At 40.6% G+C, this 21,260-nt stretch overlaps 1 protein-coding gene across 2 annotated transcripts; it reads right to left on the bottom strand.

The window, feature by feature from the left end:
- Nucleotides 1-32: 32 nt before the first annotated feature.
- On the bottom strand, nucleotides 33-20,398 carry med23 (mediator complex subunit 23). 2 transcript variants are annotated; one of them, XM_026318601.1, is made up of 31 exons: nucleotides 20,214-20,398; nucleotides 19,408-19,439; nucleotides 19,195-19,282; nucleotides 18,986-19,110; nucleotides 18,711-18,822; nucleotides 18,218-18,316; nucleotides 17,990-18,091; nucleotides 17,449-17,518; nucleotides 14,681-14,793; nucleotides 14,505-14,600; nucleotides 13,766-13,783; nucleotides 9,163-9,369; nucleotides 8,615-8,758; nucleotides 8,304-8,449; nucleotides 7,959-8,204; nucleotides 7,655-7,797; nucleotides 7,143-7,317; nucleotides 6,844-7,007; nucleotides 6,565-6,689; nucleotides 6,252-6,457; nucleotides 5,603-5,783; nucleotides 5,322-5,492; nucleotides 5,006-5,222; nucleotides 4,712-4,821; nucleotides 4,429-4,555; nucleotides 3,864-4,029; nucleotides 3,589-3,661; nucleotides 3,300-3,514; nucleotides 3,076-3,196; nucleotides 2,751-2,882; nucleotides 33-717 (listed from the first exon to the last, which is right to left on the bottom strand). In XM_026318601.1, exons 1-31 carry the CDS (start codon nucleotides 20,262-20,264, stop codon nucleotides 514-516), a joined length of 4,179 nt encoding a protein of 1,392 aa, XP_026174386.1. In that variant the 5' UTR covers nucleotides 20,265-20,398; the 3' UTR covers nucleotides 33-513. The 2 variants fall into 2 exon arrangements, with proteins under 2 accessions (XP_026174386.1, XP_026174387.1); XM_026318602.1 differs by lacking the exon at nucleotides 13,766-13,783.
- Nucleotides 20,399-21,260: the final 862 nt, after the last annotated feature.

The following is a 21,260-nucleotide window of genomic DNA, read 5'->3' as shown; positions in this document are numbered from 1 at the left end:
CAAGAAAGAATAAATAAGAATCTGACACGAGAAATCATCAAAATATTTTTAATTGAAATAATGTCCAATATAAAAATGACTATAAACAAAAGTAATAATGCTGTGTCTTTGTGAGCCTGCTGAAGAAAAGGCTGATAAATATTGTACAGAGAGAACTTGCTCACAAAATGTTTTGCTAGATCTTTTACTTCATTGATACGTTCTAAATGCATTTGTGCTGCTGAAATCCGTCAGTGATTAGTTTTCTTTCCTAGGCAGCAGCCTGTTTTCCCACTCAGAAATAAGTTGGATTTTTTTGGAAATAGGATGTTTTTATGAACAGGTTGTGCTCACAACAACAACAACAAAAAGACAGCTCTCCAGTGTTCCTTTGTAAAGGCAGAATAAAAATGTACAATCCTTACATTTAAAAAAATCCACGAACAAATACAAAATGTTTCAAAAGCCTGATTTGACTGTAATGTGTGAACATCTGTCTTCATGATTGCAACTGTTTGTGTTTACCTTTGCTCCCTACATAGGTGTGTGTGTGTGCTGGGTGGAGGAGGGCGAGGCGGCTGCAGTGGACGATGACAGTGAGGATGGTGGGAGCTGAGGGGTGGAGGAGGAAGTGGAGGCAGTGGTGACAGCTGATGAAGTCTCTATCATGCTGCTGTGTGTGATGAAGCGCAGACGCAGCTTCATGGCTGGGCGCAAAGTCATGATGATTTTCTCCACCTAGACAAATAGCCATAGATGGATAATTTGATAATGACTAATCAGTTCAAGTGAACAGTACAGTGGTTGAGGTCATCATCATTCAGACAGGTTATGGGATACCCCCATTTGCTAAAAGTAGGCAATTAGACTTGCTTGAAGATGTTTCACCTCTCATCCAACAATCTCCTCCAGTTCTGACTGGGGAGTCCCAGGTGTTCATCTAGTAACTTCAGTAGAGCTGTTAACATCCTGATGACCACTGAGGCTGCGTGTGTGTGTGAATGGGTATTAAACTGCCTGAAGGAGGATGTCAGGACTGCACTGGGACTGGATCATAAGTGGCGTCTTAGACCATCAGCTCTGTTCAGTGATGGATGCTCCAGTTTGACATAGATTTTTTTTCTTTAACTTCTCTTTCAGCCTTTGTCTTCACTGGCCAGAACATGCACATTGCTGTTTTTAAAACATGTCCTCACCCTGAGGAGTTGGCTGTCTCGTTGGGCCATGCACTCATCAAGCAGTTGTTTTCTTTCTCCAGCAGTGAACTGCATGTATGACATTGTTCTGCTTTGTCTGTGTAGAGGATCTTTGGGATTTGGATGAAAGCTCACTGGTGATAGCCACAAGTTGTACAAGGGCAGAGAGGAAAAGAAAAGCAGAGAGGAAAGAAAAGCAGCAGAGATGCAGAGAGGAAGTACTTACAACCTGTGGCTATCCCCAGTGAGCCTTCATCCAAATCCACCACAACACTGTCCTGCCATACATGGCTGGAGGATTTTCAACACACAGCACATCCTGCTAAATTCGAACCCAGCAACACTCTGGTCCACACATAGGCAGAACAATGTGGTACATGCAGTTCACTGCTGGAGAAAGAAAACAACTGCTTGATGAGTGCATGGCCCAACGAGACAGCCAACTCCTCAGGGTGAGGACATGTTTTAAAAACAGCAATGTGCATGTTCTGGCCAGTGAAGACAAAGGCTGAAAGAGAAGTTAAAGAAAAAAAATCTATGTCAAACTGGAGCATCCATCACTGAACAGAGCTGATGGTCTAAGACGCCACTTATGATCCAGTCCCAGTGCAGTCCTGACATCCTCCTTCAGGCAGTTTAATACCCATTCACACACACACGCAGCCTCAGTGGTCATCAGGATGTTAACAGCTCTACTGAAGTTACTAGATGAACACCTGGGACTCCCCAGTCAGAACTGGAGGAGATTGTTGGATGAGAGGTGAAACATCTTACACAGCTCAAACAATGCTACTTTGGGTAATTAGAGAATACCTATCTAGAATTCTCAAGCTGTGTACAACAGTGGCTTTGTTCAATAAACTATTTTAAAAAGGTTGATTTACACTTGTCTAAGCCTCAAGTTCATTAATCTGCTGTTAAAAATTCATTTGTATTCATCCTAAATCTCTTAACTGATCATGCATCATTAAAACCAGAGGTCACTCTGGTCTGCCATCTTTAAGACTGACCTGGCTCTCAGGAGTGTGGAGGCTGCCTGGAGGGGACATGAGAAAGTGGAAAAACGAAACCATCCTTCACTGAAGTCTTTACAATACTGATGCCTATTTATCAGTAATCATATTGCTTCAGAACATCCAAGGGATGGTCTCTGGTGTCCTCACTCATGTCTCCTTCAGGCAGTCTCCTTGATTCTAGCTCCTCACAGCAGGAATAAAAGCTTTGGGATGGTCCGCAGGATGGTGGACCAGAATAGCTTCTGGGTTGGGCAAGAACATTAGTTAAGGAAATATGGACATACCCACAAACCTACAGCCAATTCCAGGAGACTACATCAAACCCAGGGGTGGGTAACCCTGCTCCTTGAGAGCCACGGCCCCACTTGTTCTTCAATAATGCTGATCACCAGGATCTGGTGTGTTTAGTCGGTCAGAAGCCGTCAAGGACCTGGACTGCCCACCCCTTCTCTAACCGAACTATAAACCAAGTCATTATTCCTAAAATTCAGTTATTTACATGGATGGGATGAACAGTAAGGCCATATCTCCAGAGTGTGCACACACACACACAACTCACCTGCTCCTTCACGCTGTCTCCAGTGTACATGTATTTGATGTGATAGAGGAAATCACAGATTGGGTCCATGTAGCTGAGATGTTGGCTGTGTTGGTCCACATTCTGAAGCATTTCATAGAAGGCCACACCAATCTGAAATATCCACATGCATGAATATTCAATTTTGCAAATTTAAAAAAAAAAAAAAAGCACAAAATACCACACAGAATGTCAGAACTTTAATTTATTACTTTAAATTAAAAAAAAATTGAACATAATACACATTTAAAATTTGTTTTATCATACTTTCTGAGCTTGTCATCTATGATGAAACTCATGTGCATACCTCCAACATGCATCGCGTCCTCTCCTGCTGGAAGCGCTGCAGGAACGGGCCCACCAGGTGATACACATAGAGTAACTGAAACTCTGTCTGGACGATGGGCTTCAGAGTCTCTGACAGAAATCTATGCAGATTTATGGTAACATGGCAATCATAAATTATACCTGAGCTAAAAAAGGTCAAAGAGAAAAGAATGCAACAGAAGAGCATAAGAAAGACCTCCTTACTTGGGAATCAAAGACAGCTGTCCGATGGACGAGTGATGCCACACGGCATGTGCCAGTGCAAGCACGTAACTGCAGTTCATTTCACTATAGCTCTGGTGGCAGGCTGTGAAGTCCAGCAAGGCGAAGGGATAACCTGCCCACTCTGTCTCTGACGTCAGGGCTGGAGATCCAATCACAGACACAATGCGGTCATGGAGAACAATCCAGTAGGGCTCCTGAGACAGAACACAGGTGTTAATACAGCAAATATCAAAGGACTGTCAATAACTTCCAGAAATGTTTTTCTTACAGGCAATGCGGTGATCACAAGTCCAATGGCATTCATCCACGCTGTAATGTTCTCTCTGGGAACCAGTGGTTGGCTAATAGTTGAGAGGAGAACATAAAGTGATATTTTCATGGATTAGATTTTGTATGAATCTGCAAAGCACCAGAGTGCACACTCCTAACAGAATGCTAAAAATATCTTTTAAATTAGCTAAAATCATGAATTTGAGGTGATTTTTATCAGCACAGTCCCAGCTGTGATCAGTTTAAAGACGGCAGGCCATTTGCTTGTCATACCTCTTCAACACAACATTGAGCAGAGCATTGCCAACATCTTTTCCCGGCACTGCCAGAGCCATTAGCTCGACACAGGTGACATGCAGGGCATGAGCCGCAGGGTTGGGGAACTCATTGAATCTCCAGTCACAGTTAGGAAAAGGACCAGGTGACTTTCCTGCCATGGGTGAAGGAGAGTTAAGGAGGACATAAATCACTAAAGTGGAAAACGTTTTATATTGACAGGGATGTGGAGTGTTACAGTTTGAATAAATACTCTTTGTAACACTGTCAATGCATGACTCACATAGGGTCCATCTTCTTTTAGTACCTTTTCTATTGTAACGACCCCACTGTGCAATAAAAGGAGCTGAGATTAAACACTGTGCAATAAAAGGAGCTGAGATTAAATTAACTACGCTGCTCTATAAAGCAAAGAGGCATTGGAAGACTTGTAACTGCAGTACAGTAAATATATTCAGCTGCCCCAGAGGGCCATGACTTTAGCACTTGTCAGTAAAAGGGTAATGCTCTTTTAAACAGTGATAGATCCATCTGCCAATAGGATGAGATTAATGAAGGATATTGTCCACCAGGCGTCCAATCAGCTTGCAGTAGTAGGTGTCATCAGGGTTCCACACATTGTCCTCTCTGGGGTTCATGCCAAACTTCAGATAGGTTTCACTGAGGCACCAACCTGGGGTGCGGTTGTCCTGTAAAAGACGAATCATTACACAGATACTGCTGCTAATAATTATAAACAACACTGGTTTATCTACACAAAACAAGAAACAACATGCATGTATGATTTTAATAAATATCAGATCACGTAAATATGATTATATGTGTATTGTCTTTGCATTGTATACCTTCAGTGAGGACATGATGGCATGCACCAGCTTTCTCTTCAGGTTGGTTCTGTCTCTCAGATGTCGTTCGTAGTAGTGAAGAGTGTTGTACAGGTAGGTGACTGGGCGGTCTGGACACAAATCCAACTGTAATTACTGGTCACTGTTCACAAATCATTGTCTAAACATTTCTATCACATATGGCTCTCCTTCACCTTGCCATTGTTCTATTTATTGCTCTTTCTTCTTTTCTTAGTCTCAAACATGTAATTGTTTTTCATCCACACAACTTTCTCTACATTCACAGACACTCACCGTGAAACTTGTACAGCCCTCCCAGATGGTCCAACAGAGTTTCCAGAGACTTGGAGACAGGAAGAAGCTCCAGGAAGCGGTGGATAACAATGTCAAAGACAGGCAGGAAGCGCAGGCACACATTGCCAAAATAGATGGGCAGGTACTGAGGCTGGACCTGCATAGGAGGGTTGACTTGATCCGCAAGACCTTCAAAGTACAGCTTCTCTGGGTATTTCTAGTTGGATGGAGAATAACAAATACCTTTTTAACCATTGCATTCGAGTTGTCTTCGTATAACTTTTTTCCTCTGAAATCATATTTTTGTTACATGTACCTTGTGGTAGCTCATGTGCTTGTTGTGCCAGTCACTCTGCAGCCAGTGCTCGGGAGCGTTTTCTTTGACAAAATCGTTGACTCGATTCCTGAAGTCATTGGGCTTCAGCAGCAGCAGCTGGATTATGAAGTAACAAACCTGAGCCTCGTTCCCTTCATGGCTACGCATGGCCTAGTGGGGGAAGAACAGGACACATGGACCTTGTCATTATTAAAGGAGACAAAGTCGTCTGCATTGTACTAATTAACCCAGTGTATTTCTCTGTATGAGTTTAGCCTCACCAGACACAGAATTAGTCTGTCCAGTGTGACTATGTTGTATTTCCAGACCATGTCATTGAGTATTTCAATGCACTTGTTGAGCTGCTGTCCCCCAGCTGAGGTTGAGAACTCGTAGACAAGGAAGTCTGCAAACGTTCGCACATGAGCCACCAGTGCACGAGCCCCGATGCGCTCCAAGACCCTGAGGGATACAATCACAAGCGTATTCTCTCTCTCTGAATCAATTAGCTGCAGATGATGTGTAGACACAAAGGAATGCCCCTGTGATGCTTAATGAACACTCTGTTGGCAGCTTAGTGTGTATTCCATAACCTACTATCTAATTATTAGATAGTAGATAGTGAAACAAACCCCCCCTTCATAAAAGTGATAACGTTCACTTTTTGTTGAAAATGTTGCAGGGAAGTGAGAATTCAACTGAACGATCATTTTGGAAGATGTAGTTTGCACTGTGGTTCTCATGACTGACTGCTGTTTCTATTATTTTGTCCTAGCCATTTATATCTATGAGGCTAGATTAAATAATAGAGACTCATCTCTGGTGTAAAGACGCTTTTATGAAGGAAGGATTTATTTCAGTTGTCTAATAAAGTGCCCACTGAGCGTACAACTGTCAGGTCTTCATAAACACAAAGTAATGACAGCCCACCTGAAGCCTATCTGGTTTATGTGGTCAGTCTCCAGCAGCATTTTCCACAGCAGACAGAGAAACAGAGGGGGTGAGCCCTGCATGGAGAAGTGGGTAATGATGTCGTTCTCATTGGTCATGGACTTCCACTTCCGGTACTCCTCTTCCACGTTCTTCTTCAGGTTGAAACGAGACTCCTGAGGAACATTGTTCTGTTTGAAGAACGCCTGAGGGGAAGAGAGGGGGGACCAACAGCAGGATTAAGGACTGTGATTGGACAAAGAACAAAATATCAGGCTGTCAGTGTCATTTCAGTCAAAGTGAGCACATGCACCTGTAGTGGGGCAGGAAAGCAGGACAGTGTGTGTGAAGCCCAGTTATGAGGCGTGAAGCTCATGATGGTTTGCAGAATGTCTTTACACCAAGTCCCATGGATGGAGTCTGATCCTGTGAAAAAGTCTACACACAGACAAGGTGGGTGACCATAGCACCTTAAATAAATATATTCAAGTTCAAACTGGGAACAAAGACATAAATCAGTCAGATGTATTGATAACTAATAGAACTAAGGATGCAAGAAAATGAAAAAGAATAAAGAAAAAGCTAAAGCTACCGGTGACGTGTGTGGCTCTGGCTAAGGTGAGGATCAGGGCTCGGTTCAGCTCCTCAGACTCGGCTGACAGAACTGTCTTTGGGTCATTGAGGAAGCGGGTGAACTGGGGCTGCACCTCTGAACTCCCCAGCGCTGTGATCAACCGCAGAGCTGTGCTCTCAACACTGAGGAAAGAGACAGGGGCAGCAAGAAGGATGACGAGAGATCATTAGCAGCCTGTAAACTGCCCGGCAGTATCTGTAATCATGTAGTGAGGTTGTAATTATGTTAGATATATTGTCTGTGCATGGTCACACTACCAGAGATGCAGTTGATTCTGGTTGGTCTGCGGTACAGCAGCGAGACTGTGCAGGTGACTCAGAAGCTGGACTCTGTAGTGCGGCTGGATGTGGTGCATCCTGTAGCTGAACATCTCCAGTAACGTGTGAAGGATTCCCCATGCATGACACTTAAACACGTTGGGCAGCAACTGGCCTGAACAGGTACACAGTGACATTATTCAGCATGTGTCGGCTAACAATCCAACCCAGAGCACAGGCAGTGATGAATGAATACAAATTGGGCCAGAACACACTGGAAGAATTATATCACTTGAAACGGACCAGACACACAAAGATTTAGATTTTCCTCTCTGAGTCATGCTCATGTTCACAACAGACAAATACTGTGACAATCAATGACAACTATTATCTTTAAGGAACACAATGACATGATACTAAAACAACTACATTTTACACTTAATGCTTTTGGTATTTGATATTAACTACTCATCAGCACAGTGGACATTTTTAGCAAATTAAAATGTACTCACTGATGAATCCTTTGATGCCCAGTGACTCGATCTCCATATAGACCAACAGTCTACTGTATGTTTCCACCAGTGCAGGGGCCAGGGCAACACTGGACTTAGCATGGGCCAGCTTTATCACCCGTGTGGCAATGCTATGGATCAGACTGGACAAACGGGCAGACCGATGAGGAGAATTAGGTTAGATTAACAAATATGTGCACGTTAACAAGGTATCTGTGTATCTCTCTTCCCACTGATCATCTACCAACCCTTATACTTAAGTAAAATTTTCAGTTTTCTGCCCAATCCAGCTGTTTTCCCCTACCTCATCTTTGCATGTACTGTGAGCGAATCCAACAGGTTCATGGGCAGCGGGGTGACAGATCCTGATGCCATACAGTTGGTACCGGGCAGGTTGATCCTCGCAGAACCGTTTCCGTAGATGGTCTCTACTAGCACGCCCATTGGCAAGGTGAAGCATTCTGAGTTGGTGCTGTAGGCGTTACACAGCAGGGCAATCTTATAGTCAGACATGCTCAGGTTCTTGTTTCGTAACGACTGCTGGAGAAACCTAGCAGACCAAAGGTAGGGAGACTCACATGAGCTCAGATGTTAGGTACTTATTGCCTTGACATACATATTTTGTGGCTAAGTATTTTAAGATACATACTCATGGTGCAGTTTTAAAGAGTGTGGTATGGGTATTTGTAGTTTGGAGTTGTCGTTCTGAGCTTTGCGGTTCAGGTGGATCCAGATGCAGGTCATGGCAAAGGAATGAGTTGACTGGGGCTTGCTAGTGTCAGGAACTGGGATGCACTGAATATACACAGATAAATCAGATGTTATCAGTATCTTTAGTGGGAAAACTACAACTGAATGAACACGTCTAATACTGTTACTGCCTCCACTAATACTGCTGACCTGTGAAAAGCACCTGTAATAATAATAATGCAGCACCAAATTCATTTGTCTGACATGTACCTCTTTTTCTGGGTAAAGCAGGTCGAAGAGCTTCATGACAGGCAGGAAGTCAGCTAAGGCGTTTTTCTGAATGCTTCCTGATATAAACTGCAGCAGCACCCACATCAGGTGGTCCCGTCCTTTAATAAGACCTCTACCTGCAAGCTGCAACAAAAAAGAGTGGAAAGGGAAGAAAAACACTAGTAACAGATAAAATAATTTAATCAGTTTAATAAAAATAAAACACTATCATGCCTACGGCCTAATGGCCAGAGAGTTTGTACAGTATTTGCTTAACTAATAGGTTGTATGTATGTGACAGGATTTACCTTAACTCTTTCAAGAGTAATAGAAACTAATTTCCATTATGTTACTACCTGAGCTGTGAGTGAACTGCTTGGCTTCATAGTGAAAATATTATTTTTCCTATGAAATCATTTACATTTACACTATTAATCACATAAACTGATGCACCAACACACCATCCCATAAGTACTAAGTACCTGTAAGTCACTCTGATTTTATATATTTTTCAGATGTGTGAGCATTAACCCTCTCTGCCTCCTCACCTTCTGATGTAATGACAGCACCATGTGTGGAAAGCTTGCAAACTGAAACAATACAAAGAAGATGAGCTGGGATGAGAGATGCTGCCACAGAAGCTGGCTAGTTCCTCCGATATCGGCGTCGAAGTGTTCCTCAGTCTCAGAGCGCTCCATGGCATATACCACTAGGTCCACCAGCTGCTCCTCTAGCACCGGGCAACGCTGCTTATGCTGGCAGGGGAGGGTTAAAGGATGGTAAAGGGTTAAACAGAAACGGAGGAGAAGATGTTCACAGAAACAGACAGAAAAAGAGAGGAGAGAGGGAAAGAAGGGGAGAAAAAACAAAAAGAGGAAGGGACAAAATGAAGATCATCATCAATATACTTCAAACAAAATCCAATGCTAAACCCTTTTCCTCATCCTTTGCATGCAAAACTGCATCTCCTTCCTGCCTAGTTCAATTGGGTGCAACTTATTGTAACCGCTGTCCTTCCTGAATGTTTTAGTAATTTTCCTGTGATGTTGTAATGTAGGAGCTCTAGTAATTTGCCTCACTATAATTTGGACACAATTATTTTAATTACTGTGAAATGTTGCACTACAGCTCCAGTGTACACAAAAGGTTGCAGAAATCTTACATAATGTTCTTACACAGAGTACATTAAACAATCACAGGAGAAGCTTGTAGATATTTGAGACTTGAGATTTAGAGACTAATGAAAGCTGTGAGAGTCACATCAAATCCAGACAAGTAATGAGCAAACTAGGACAATGCAAGAAGATAACTAGTTTTTACAATATTTACCAAAGGATTGCATTTGAAAATCCTATCCTACAACAGCACAACCCAGAAATGCGGATTAATGTGTAACTAATTCAATAAAAATAAAATTACAATAATACATTACTGATGGCAGTGAGCTACAGTACAAGGTATTAGTCTGGCAATTTGGGATTCAGTGCTGGGACCAAAGACACTGACATGGACATGATGAGATCGAGCACCAACACTGTCTTTGTGGAAAAGTTACTCTCAACTCCTGAGCCTTCCCCATTGATTGGTATTTTACAATTAGTGTGACTAACAAATTATTCTACACTTTAATGTGAATTACTACAACAGCATTTTAATTGCATGCTTTAAAAAGTCCTGAGATTCAAATCAGAAACTTCCAAGAATAAACTTATTGTCTCAGGTGTTGTGATTGGGAACTAAAGGAGAAGACCAAGTTTTGGATCATTTGTTGTGCTTCTTTCTCCTTGGTGCACTGCCACTTACGTGTCTGAATACTAACAATAATTTGGTATCGATAGGCCAACAGATAAAAGGATTTCCTTGCTGTTAAATCCTGAAGTATTCTACTACTAAATCCTCCATTTGTTGACTAACACTAAGTTTTCACCCTTTCTCAGGAGGTTCTTCCCAGGAGAAATCTGACAGATTCAGTCAATTTTCTATAAAATCTGAATTTATTCATAGAATATTCCAACTTTATTCTCCAAATACTGGGATTTTATTCTAAATATTTCAGATTTCAGTTTTATTTACTTTTGAAATTTCAATTTTATTTACTTTTTAGCATGGCACTAGAACGCCATCACAATTCACCAAATGAACATAATGTAACTGAAATGATCACTTCATCCAGGAACAAACTATTTCAATATAAAGTCAAATTGCATGTCAACCTCCATGTGGTAACTGAACCAGCAATGTTGTGAGTTCCATATGTGAAGGGGATTTTCAATGAAAGACAGGAGGAGAAAGGGAAGGGAATTAAGAAAGTCAGAAATGGCCAATAGTTTGCTGCACAGTTTCTGCCTAATAATTTTAACTTAAGGCCATGTAGCATAGTGTACAGCAAGGCTGGGGTTGGTGCATGCTTTGGATGGCTGTGAAGACATGAGGATGTCTGCACTAAAGGACTTATCTGAGACCTTTTCGTACAACTGAGACAGCATAGCAAGCGACTGAACAGCACAGAGCAGTACAATAAGGCACAGAACAACAGCACAGCACAACACTAAACCAAACAGTACTACACATTCCTGCATGCAGGCTAACAGGTGTGGAAAGGTGACGAAGTGTTGTGATTGGGAAGAAGAGGAGCTGACCATGGCTTGTCTTGCCCCATCCCAAAACATACACACAGACGCACATGCTTGCACAGGAGAGATGGTAAGAGAGAGATGGAAAAGACAGAGAGAAGGATCCACAGGCAGATGTTGTGTCTCCAAAGAAAACATCCAAATGACTAAGAAAGTTCCTCCAAAAACCAGTTTTCTACAAGCATATAAATGACTGATCTGTAACCCTAATTATCACCTACTAAAATCTCAACCAGGGCAGCCTGTTTATTTATTACGACCAGCTTAAAATACATCAGTAAATCTAGGTGAAATATAATGTAATTTAACTTTCTCTACAATAAATCATTTTTCTCTAAATGAAGATCACTTAGGTAACTTCTTTCTTAGTTTGTCTTTTCAAGTTATCAACCACAGACAAATGTGTATTTGCATTTTCGTATAATTTCAGCTCTTTTAGCGCTGCATAAGAATTCTCTCTTGAATACAACATGACAATTGCTGCACATGGTGTGTTAACATGCCACAGTCTTGATGACATGTCAGTGGTTATTAAACTGGAGGTTGAATACTTTGCATTAGGATCAGTTTAACATTTTAGCCCATCATGGTTAGAGAAACACTTTTAAGATAGGCTTCCTCCAGTCACTTTGATCTTTTCAAGATTAAAAATATAATAAAATAAAAAATAGTATCATGTTCGTAGTCCCAGTGACTTGTAGATCATGAAGTGACTAACTAACAACGATCAACTTACAAACTGAAACAAACAAACAAAAAACCCCAAAAACCCTCACCATATTTATTACCTGTGAAAATCACACAACACCAAGTCAGCGTTCAATCCCCCAGCCAGACAGCCAATCAGAATCAGTCATCACCTGACCTGGGCAAAACACCAACCCAAACACTTAAAATATTACAGCAAAACTAAGTGAAAGTTGAGTGTGAGGAGCATTCGGCTTTGTGTGTCACACTCTGTCATGTCCTCTGTTTTTTTAAGCTGCAACTTTAATTAACACATCCATAGTCAGCACTGACAATATCATCCCATCTCTAACCTGGAGAGACAAGAGCTTTTCTTCGGAAAAGAAGTGAAGGTCTAAAAAAGTGTTGAGTTAGAGCATGACAATTACAAATTACAAGCCTTTATCATTTTGCCTACTGCCATTAATTTGCTGCATGGTCTTAAAAAAAGGTTTGCTACTGTATTCCAGCAACAAGCAAATGTTGGTTTAAACTTAAACTAGAAGACATGACAGTGAGAATAAACCATTCCAAGATCCACCAACTTAAAATTTAATCCTAATATTTCTCACTAATAAGTAATGCATCTTCCTGCTACAGCTGTCTCTTACATTCTGCTTATCCCAATTTTATTTCTTATAGCAGCCTAGCAACAACCTAACAAATGCTTTGTCCAGATAGAGGTTCTCAGTATAATATAATTAAATAAGGTACATTGCTGCCCAAAATGGAGACCATTAATTATAAAAAATAGTGTAGTTTTGCCCAGGCCATTCAAACAGAAAGCAGCAGCAATAGTTACACATGAGACAACCTCGCTAGCAGGCAAGGACTAGACTACATCCACACATGCAGTGCAGCAGCACTTGAAATGTCAACAGCAGGGTTTAAAGTCAGAAATACTTAATATATCGTTAGCTGGTACTATAGTCTGCATATGATGGCTGGGACTTTACACTGTAGTCCAGAGAAACCACAGCTGTCTCAGCACGGAACACAAACTACTACAGTGTCAGTAAATAAAACCCTAAATGTTAGGCATTAGACCACAGCATGGCAAAGGTGCACTGAACAATAAATCGAGCCAAAAAAACAAAAAAACCCCCAACATGAATATACACTGAAGCTATAAGCAGTAATGAGCTGCTAAGGCCCTGAAAATAAGAACTGATTTACTATTTTGTTTCTATGTGCATTACCTACATGCCAAGTGAATTGTGGCTAAAAGCATATTTTAATGTAAATAAAATTAATAAAAAACAATTATTACAGTCAGGAATTTCATTTATACTCATTATACCAAGAAGTTTGATAGTTATTGGATATTAACAAAATGATGATCTGTAGCTTTAATCAATATTTTATTGCCACTGTACTTATTCTGCTGTATTAAAAGCAGAGATAATGAAGTAGCATATATAACTGATAATACTAAAAATGACAAGAAACAATTTACTTGCATATCACCTAATTAACTGACCAAATCATTCAAAGTTAATGATCCATAAACAGCCTGCCTGTACATTGATCTACCTGCTGCTGTTTATTATCTATGTAGTTGCCCAGTAGATATTGAGCAGTATGTCTTTTTATTTAGTATACACCTATAAAGCCCTGCTGTGACCATTTCAAGGTCTGTAGCATTTCTCTTTAATCCATTTCAAATTGTTGTTCCTCTTTTTGAGTCCAGTTTCCCCATTTCTAGGACAACGGTGTGCCTAAAAATCTAAGCATCCAATGGGCTGGTTATAGTTAGTAGGTCATGTGACCGTGAAGAGGAACAATGACATACCTGAGCAATGTTCAGAGTCTAGAGTGCGCATGGCAGAGAGACAAACATAATACACAACCAGAGAGAGAAACAAAGATAGGAGGAGAAAGAAACAGAAGGGGGGAAAGGAGAGACAGAGAGAAAGAGGTGACTAAGGAGCTAAGTTGTTCACTGTCTGTTCAGCACAGTTAGCATCAACTCAGCCAATTAAAACAAACCTGGTTCTGGCTTCATTGTTCATGTTCAAAGAAAAAAATCTAATATACAGCACTGATTAATGTTTTGTGTTAGCAACACACTGTATAGGCACAAAAACAGCTGGTCAAACTCTGTTGATGGCTGTGCTCAGTCAGCTGGGATGAGTTGAAACTGCATGAACTCAACAGGGAAAACTAACACCAGTGCATTATGGGTGAAGTTCATGGCACTGGCTTGCTTTACATATGGTCTTATTTAGCTAGGTCGCCAGAGAGCAAGGGACTACAAGGGAGTAAAAGGGGAGAAAGAAATAAAAAAATAAATATATATATGCTGAAAAGAACCAGGTAAATACAAACAAAAAGAAAACGCAGAAAAACAAAAAGGAGGAAATTAAGATGTGAACAGAATGAGGTAGAGGAATAAGTGAAGGAGAAAGAGTAGGATGGCAAAACGAATACAGAAAGGAAAGAGTGAAAGGGACTACAAGAGTGCTGGCAGGTAGGGGGCCTGGTATACTCTAAATGCAAAGGAGCAAAAGCAGAAGAGGAGGTTGCTTTACCGCTTTGTTGAGTCCTAACATGTTGCAGACCATCTCTCTTGAGTACGGCTGTTCTAATACATAGCGCAGCAAACCCGTCTGTGGCTCAAACAGATCCTAAATCCAAGAAACACACATTAATATTGCTTCTGTGCGTGTTCTCATGCTAGCATAGTGTGTATCTGTACATATGTTACCTTATCAAATGGCAACATGCCTCTCAGAGGGAAGCGAAGAGTAGCAGGGTCTAATTTCCAGGAGTTACAGATGGCCCCACTGTTATTCACTACTGGTAACAGGCTGCATCGCCCTGTGAATACACAAATTTACACATGAAATGACTAAACAGGAAAATCTGTAACTCACAAAACACCTTTGAATTTTTCAGACAACATCCCACTTCCTCCCAATACAGCATATACATACATAGCAGGCAGCTATTTTGCTAACTGAAAACAACACAAACAGTAAAGACATATTAGGAGATGATGCATGACACAGTCATGGTTTTTCTGAACTGAATACATACAGTGGGTACGGAAAGTATTCAGACCCCTTTAAATTTTTCACTCTTTGTGTCATTGCAGCCATTTGCCAAAATCAAAAAAGTTCATTTTATTTCTCATTAATGTACACTCAGCACCCCATCTTGACAGAAAAAAACAGAAATGTAGAAATTTTTGCACATTTATTAAAAAAGAAAAACTGAAATATCACATGGTCATAAGTATTCAGACCCTTTGCAGTGACACTCATATTTAACTCACATGCTGTCCATTTCTTCTGATCCTCCTTGAGATGGTTCTGTTCCTCCAATGGAGTCCAGCTGTGTTTAATTAAACTGATTGGACTTGATTAGGAAAGGCACACACCTGTCTATATAAGACCTTACAGCTCACAGTGCATGTCAGAGCAAATGAGAATCATGAGGTCGAAGGAACTGCCCAAGGAGCTCAGAGACAGAATTGTGGCAAGGCACAGATCTGGCCAAGGTTACAAAATCATTTCTGCAGCACTCAAGGTTCCTAAGAGCACAGTGGCCTCCATAATCCTCAAATGGAAAAAGTTTGGGACGACCAGAACTCTTCCTAGACCTGGCCGTCCAGCCAAACTGAGCAATCGTGGGAGAAGAACCCAAAGATCACTGTGGCTGAGCTCCAGAGATGCAGTAGGGAGATGGGAGAAAGTTCCACAAAGTCAACTATCACTGCAGCCCTCCACCAGTCTGGGCTTTATGGCAGAGTGGCCTGACGGAAGCCTCTCCTCAGTACAAGACACATGAAAGCCCGCATAGAGTTTGCCAAAAAACACATGAAGGACTCCCAGACTATGAGAAATAAGATTCTCTGGTCTGATGAGACCAAGATTGAACTTTTTGGCATTAATTCTAAGCGGTATGTGTGGAGAAAACCAGGCACTGCTCATCACCTGCCCAATACAATCCCTACAGTGAAACATGGTGGTGGGAGCATCATGTTGTGGGGGTGTTTTTCAGCTGCAGGGACAGGACGACTGGTTGCAATTGAAGGAAAGATGAATGCGGCCAAGTACAGAGATATCCTGGAAGAAAACCTCTTCCAGAGTGCTCAGGACCTCAGACTGGGCCGAAGGTTCACCTTTCAACAGGACAATGACCCTAAGCACACAGCTAAAATAACAAAGGAGTGGCTTCGGAACAACTCTGTGACCGTTCTTGACTGGCCCAGCCAGAGCCCTGACCTAAACCCAATTGAGCATCTCTGGAGAGACCTGAAAATGGCTGTCCATCAACGTTCACCATCCAACCTGACAGAACTGGAGAGGATCTGCAAGGAAGAATGGCAGAGGATCCCCAAATCCAGGTGTGAAAAACTTGTTGCATCATTCCCAAGAAGACTCATGGCTGTACTAGCTCAAAAGGGTGCTTCTACTCAATACTGAGCACAGGGTCTGAATACTTATGACCATGTGATATTTCAGTTTTTCTTTTTTAATACATTTGCAAAAATTTCTACATTTCTGTTTTTTTCTGTCAAGATGGGGTGCTGAGTGTACATTAATGAGAAATAAAATGAACTTTTTTGATTTTTGCAAATGGCTGCAATGACACAAAGAGTGAAAAATTTAAAGGGGTCTGAATACTTTCTATACCCACTGTACATCCTCTGATGCATGTACCATGCATTTTTCACAGATATACAAAAATATCATTGTTAGCTTCATCTTTGTATGGGATTTGTGGAAAATAAAAAATTTAAAAAAAACAAAAAAAAAAAAAACCAAACATCACCAGCCTCATCCTTTAACATTACTAATATCAGATCATATGGACAGAAAATTAATCCAATCATTCATGTGTACCTGCCACATACCCTGTTTCTCATCCATTTAACTGCACTAACAGATCATCCATATAAATGTTAAAAACAAAAGGAGATCACAATAGACAACACTAAAAGACAGCAGATGCAGAATTCCCCCATTTTACTTGCATCTAATGCGCATACCAGATAACCAGATTCTTACTAGAAACATAGGAACCCCACTTTGGCATAAATTATGTCAGTTATGCGATCAAGTAGAAGCATAAATAAAGCAAAAATAAAACTTGCTGAACTTTTCCTACTGTTTTGATCTGACAAAGATGTACTGTTCTAGGCTATTGAGTAGAGGTCTCTCCTGTACTTTTGATTGGATGCTGGCTAAAGTTATAGGTCTGTAATTCTCCTGCTTTTCACATTTAAACAGATCATGACGTTTCTGCCATAACGCCATCACAGTGGATACAGTTTTTTGTGTGTGTTGCTAAGCCCATTTTAGACCAAATTTCCCCAAAGACATTCTGATTAATATTTTGATCTCACTGAAAGAAATTCATTAAAGCTTTGGAAAGCTTGAAGAAAAGATACAGCTTATCAAAAACAAGAAGCTATGAGAATAATTAAATTCTAAATGTCTTTGTTTTGTGTGATTATGTGTATCTTACCACAAATAGAATTGATTCTGGCTGTGGGTCTAAAACTGTCCTCAAAGTCTGATATCAAACTGCCTAGAAGCTACAGATGAAAGAGACAGAAAAGAGACAAAAGAGAATTAACATAAGAAACCGTAGGAAAGAAAGACTGTTAGCAATACACAAACACAGCTGCACATATGTCTGAAGATTCTCAGTCATCCAGGGGAAGTTATCTAAAGGTGGAGTCATGGCAACTGGACTTTCAGTTTTAAGGCCGAAACATTTCACCACCCATCCAGGCGGCTTTATCAGTCTAAGAAAAAAGCTGGACTGGAACCTCCAATTAATCTCCCAGGTTGGTTTCACCCCGCCCCTAGACCCATAGGCTCACTAGTTGAGCTATGTAAATCAGGTGAGTGTCGTTAGACCCACGGAGGTTCCACTACAGCTTTTTTTCTTAGACTGATGAATCCGCTTGGATGGGTGGTGAAATGCAACTGAGAGTCCAGTTGCCATGACTCCACCTTTAGACATATGCACATATACACACACATATGAAATGCATACTTACCCAGTGTGACAGCTGTCCCTCTGGATACAGTTTTCTGATTTCTGCAATGGCAAAGTAGGCTGGCAGGAGACAGGCATTTCTGTCCAGAATATACTCGACCACCTGGAACACATGCAAAATAAAACTGTATTAAACTGAAAGATTTGGTGATCTTATAGAAGAGTGCTCAAACAAGCCATTGAAGTAAAAAATTCTGAACAATAAAGTTTATTAGAGGATGATGGGTACCTCTCTGGCAGCCAGAAGCTGTTGGACTATAGCTGAGCTGACAGTGGTAGGAATAACCTGTATCTTGTCCAGGATAGGTTTCAACAGATCCCGGACACCCTGAAACACACACACACCCTTAAGTTTAAAAAAAGATTTAAATTTTCATGTGTCTGCAAGCTTTGCATGCAGAGAAAAACTGCATTCACAGTAAACTGTGAGAAAAGGCCAACGAGGCCCTGGAAAAGTTTGGAAAAAATAATGTAATTTTGAGAATAATTTGTAACAGCTTAAAGATTTGCAAATATTTGACATATATTGGGATTTCCTGTTAAAAGCCAGATCTCTCTGTTAGCAACTGTCCCCAAATCGAGTCATAAAACTTTCTTGTATTTAGCAAGTGACGTGTTGTATGGTCAGTATGAGTTCTAGTTGAGGAAATGTAAAAAAAACAAAAATTGTTATAACATTAATGCTATAATACTCCAGAAAAAAAAGTGTGTGTGTCAGAGACCTTATAGTCCACCCCCCCGATGATCTTGCGGATCAGTTTGAAAGTTAATGCCCACAACTGAGTCCTCTCCCACTCCAAACTGTCTGAGTTTATCAGAGCTACACACACCATCCTAGAGACAGACAAAATTAAATGAATGAATGATCAGGGCAGATTAGGATAAAGGATAGGAAAGTTAATGCAATGACTTCATAAACCAATATTTCTAGACTCCCAATATATCTGTCTAGCCTCAAAATGAATGCCTTTGTAAGTGTGTATGACAGTGTGTGTACCTTGGTGGTAACAAATTAGTCTCCACGGCCTTTGCAAGACAGTCATAGAGGAAGGAGATTCTTTTGGGACTGTGTTGGCTATGTATGAACCGCACTATCCATTGTACACACTGTTCATGAGACTCCTGCAAAATGAAGAGGCGGCAATTTTTACAATCCAGGCAATCCCATATCACCCTCTGTGTGTGTGTCTGTCTGGGTGTACAGACCTGTGGTAATGTTCCCCAGTATTCTTTGAAGGCTCCCAGACAACTGATCAGTTTAGTCCTCTCATCCTCTGGAGTATCCATAAACATGCTAAAACACAACACAGTTGTCAGTTTACTCTATACATTTGGGTTACACAGCCACAGAAAGAAGATAAAAGGTTTTATATGTTTGATTAAATGCTAACAGGAGGGTTGCATTTGTATTCTTCTTACCCAGCAAAGGCCTCTTCTATCATCTCAGTTTTCTAGGAAAACGAGAGGGGAAACATCAGTGAGAAATGAATATATGAAGCACATCGTTTTAATCCTTGACTTTCTTCAGATTAAACGCAAAATAATCATTTCTTTAGAGTTGTTTATGTAAAGTTACAGTAAGAGATCAGATGACGGAATATGCTACAGAACAACAGCTGATGGTGGAGATTTGAGGACAGTGTAGCAGAGTGAATGCCTGTCAGCTGCGGGTTTGAATACAATAATAATGCATATAGTTGAAAGTTCCCATTTCTGCATAAGTTACTCAGACAGAATACATACAAATATCATAGTAACGTTACTGTGGCAAGGTTGATGTTTATATTAAATTAAGCGCACTGCATTAACACTGCCAGGAAAAAAAAAAAAATCACAAGAAATTTCGCAAGTGGTTTGAAAACAAAAAACAACTTTTCTATTACCTTCGGCCCAATGTGCATTGTAAAACATTTCAACTATAAAACTTGCAATGGATCATTGGATATTTAATTAATTGAACAGACACGATAACGTTACATAAAATCTGGGCTGTTTTAAAACATAAACCTAAATTAACTGTTAGGTAATGTCAGCTAAGACGTTACAATTTTAGTTGCTCAGTTAGCTAGTTAGATAACACAATCGTGTATAAAAACACTTGCAATCTCATTTGAAAAGATCGTGACCACAGCTGGTTAACGGTGAATATTAATTGGACAAGCTAACGCTGCCTGAAATGCTAACAAACGTTGGCTTTAAAACCAAACTATGAAGAAGTGAATTACCACGACATCTTCGAAGATACTCTGGAGCTGTGTTTCCATCGAGAGAGCCATGGTTGCATAAAAAACGTAACTTTTTAGGGAACCATCACGTAAATCAATCGAGTAATGCCACACAGTTAGCAACGCTATCAACTAGCCATATGCTAACAAACACCGGCGCGAATACGACGTGAGACGTGCAACGGCAAAAGCAATCCGGAAACAAATCAGAGACACACGCTGCTCTGTTCCGTTCCGAAGTGTCATCGTGATATTAGTTAAATGTATACAATGCGATGATGGCATATAATATTTATCTATTTTATAGTTTTCATAAATAAAGATCATGCTGCTTATATGCGCTTATATGTGTTTTTAAAAATCATATTTTCAAGTCTAATCTAATTTAATATTTAGCAATAATTGTGACAGCACGTAGTAGCCACCAGATGTCACTATGGTTGGTGTTAGTGAATGTACTTACTAATCTGTTGTTGCTGCGCTCTTCTCATCGGTCTGTTTTTTGTTTGTTTGTTTGGCTTTTTTTGGGTGGGTGGGTGGGGGGGGGGTTGCATTTAATAGCATAAATTAAAATAAACCTCAGATTTTTATGAGCTTCTGTTCAACACGGACCTCAGCCAGCGGAATAACATGGGGTCCTTTCATTCAGCAAGGTCATCCTGATAATTTCATATTTATTAACCTGCTTCTTGGAACTGATACGAGATAAATATCACAAGGCAATCATCTGTGGACCTCATGTGACCTCTTCTGTTTTGTTATTAACACACACACACACACACACACAGGTGTTTGTTTTCATTATTCCCAAGGACTTTACAGCCACTTATCCACCAACTTATCCACATTTCCTGGACACTTGTCCTAACCCATAACAACTAGAGTCGCACAAACCTTCAAACGTGTAATTGTTGTAATGATTTTCAAACTGTAGACCTAAACAGAGTTATGTCTCTATAAGATGAGAAACAGCCACCCAGCCAATCCTCCACCTGCACAGGTGCAATGTGCAGAACAGGTGAGGTCACATTCTTTCCACATATACGG

This window comes from Mastacembelus armatus, chromosome 24 (genome assembly GCF_900324485.2).
Source record: "Mastacembelus armatus chromosome 24, fMasArm1.2, whole genome shotgun sequence".
NCBI classification, from domain to species: domain Eukaryota; kingdom Metazoa; phylum Chordata; class Actinopteri; order Synbranchiformes; family Mastacembelidae; genus Mastacembelus; species Mastacembelus armatus.
This window is presented reverse-complemented; position numbering and strand designations above follow the sequence as displayed.

Excerpts from the sequence above, each read along its gene's own strand:
- med23 (XM_026318601.1), bottom strand. The coding sequence starts at position 20,264 with ATGGCTCTCTCGATGGAAACACAGCTCCAGAGTATCTTCGAAGATGTC. Across the intron at positions 14,601-14,680 it reads GCATGTTGCCATTTGATAAG|GATCTGTTTGAGCCACAGAC; the intron begins GTAACATATGTA and ends TCTTGGATTTAG. Across the intron at positions 4,030-4,428 it reads GATTGGACGCCTGGTGGACA|CCATGGCAGGAAAGTCACCT; the intron begins ATATCCTTCATT and ends ACTCTCCTTCAC.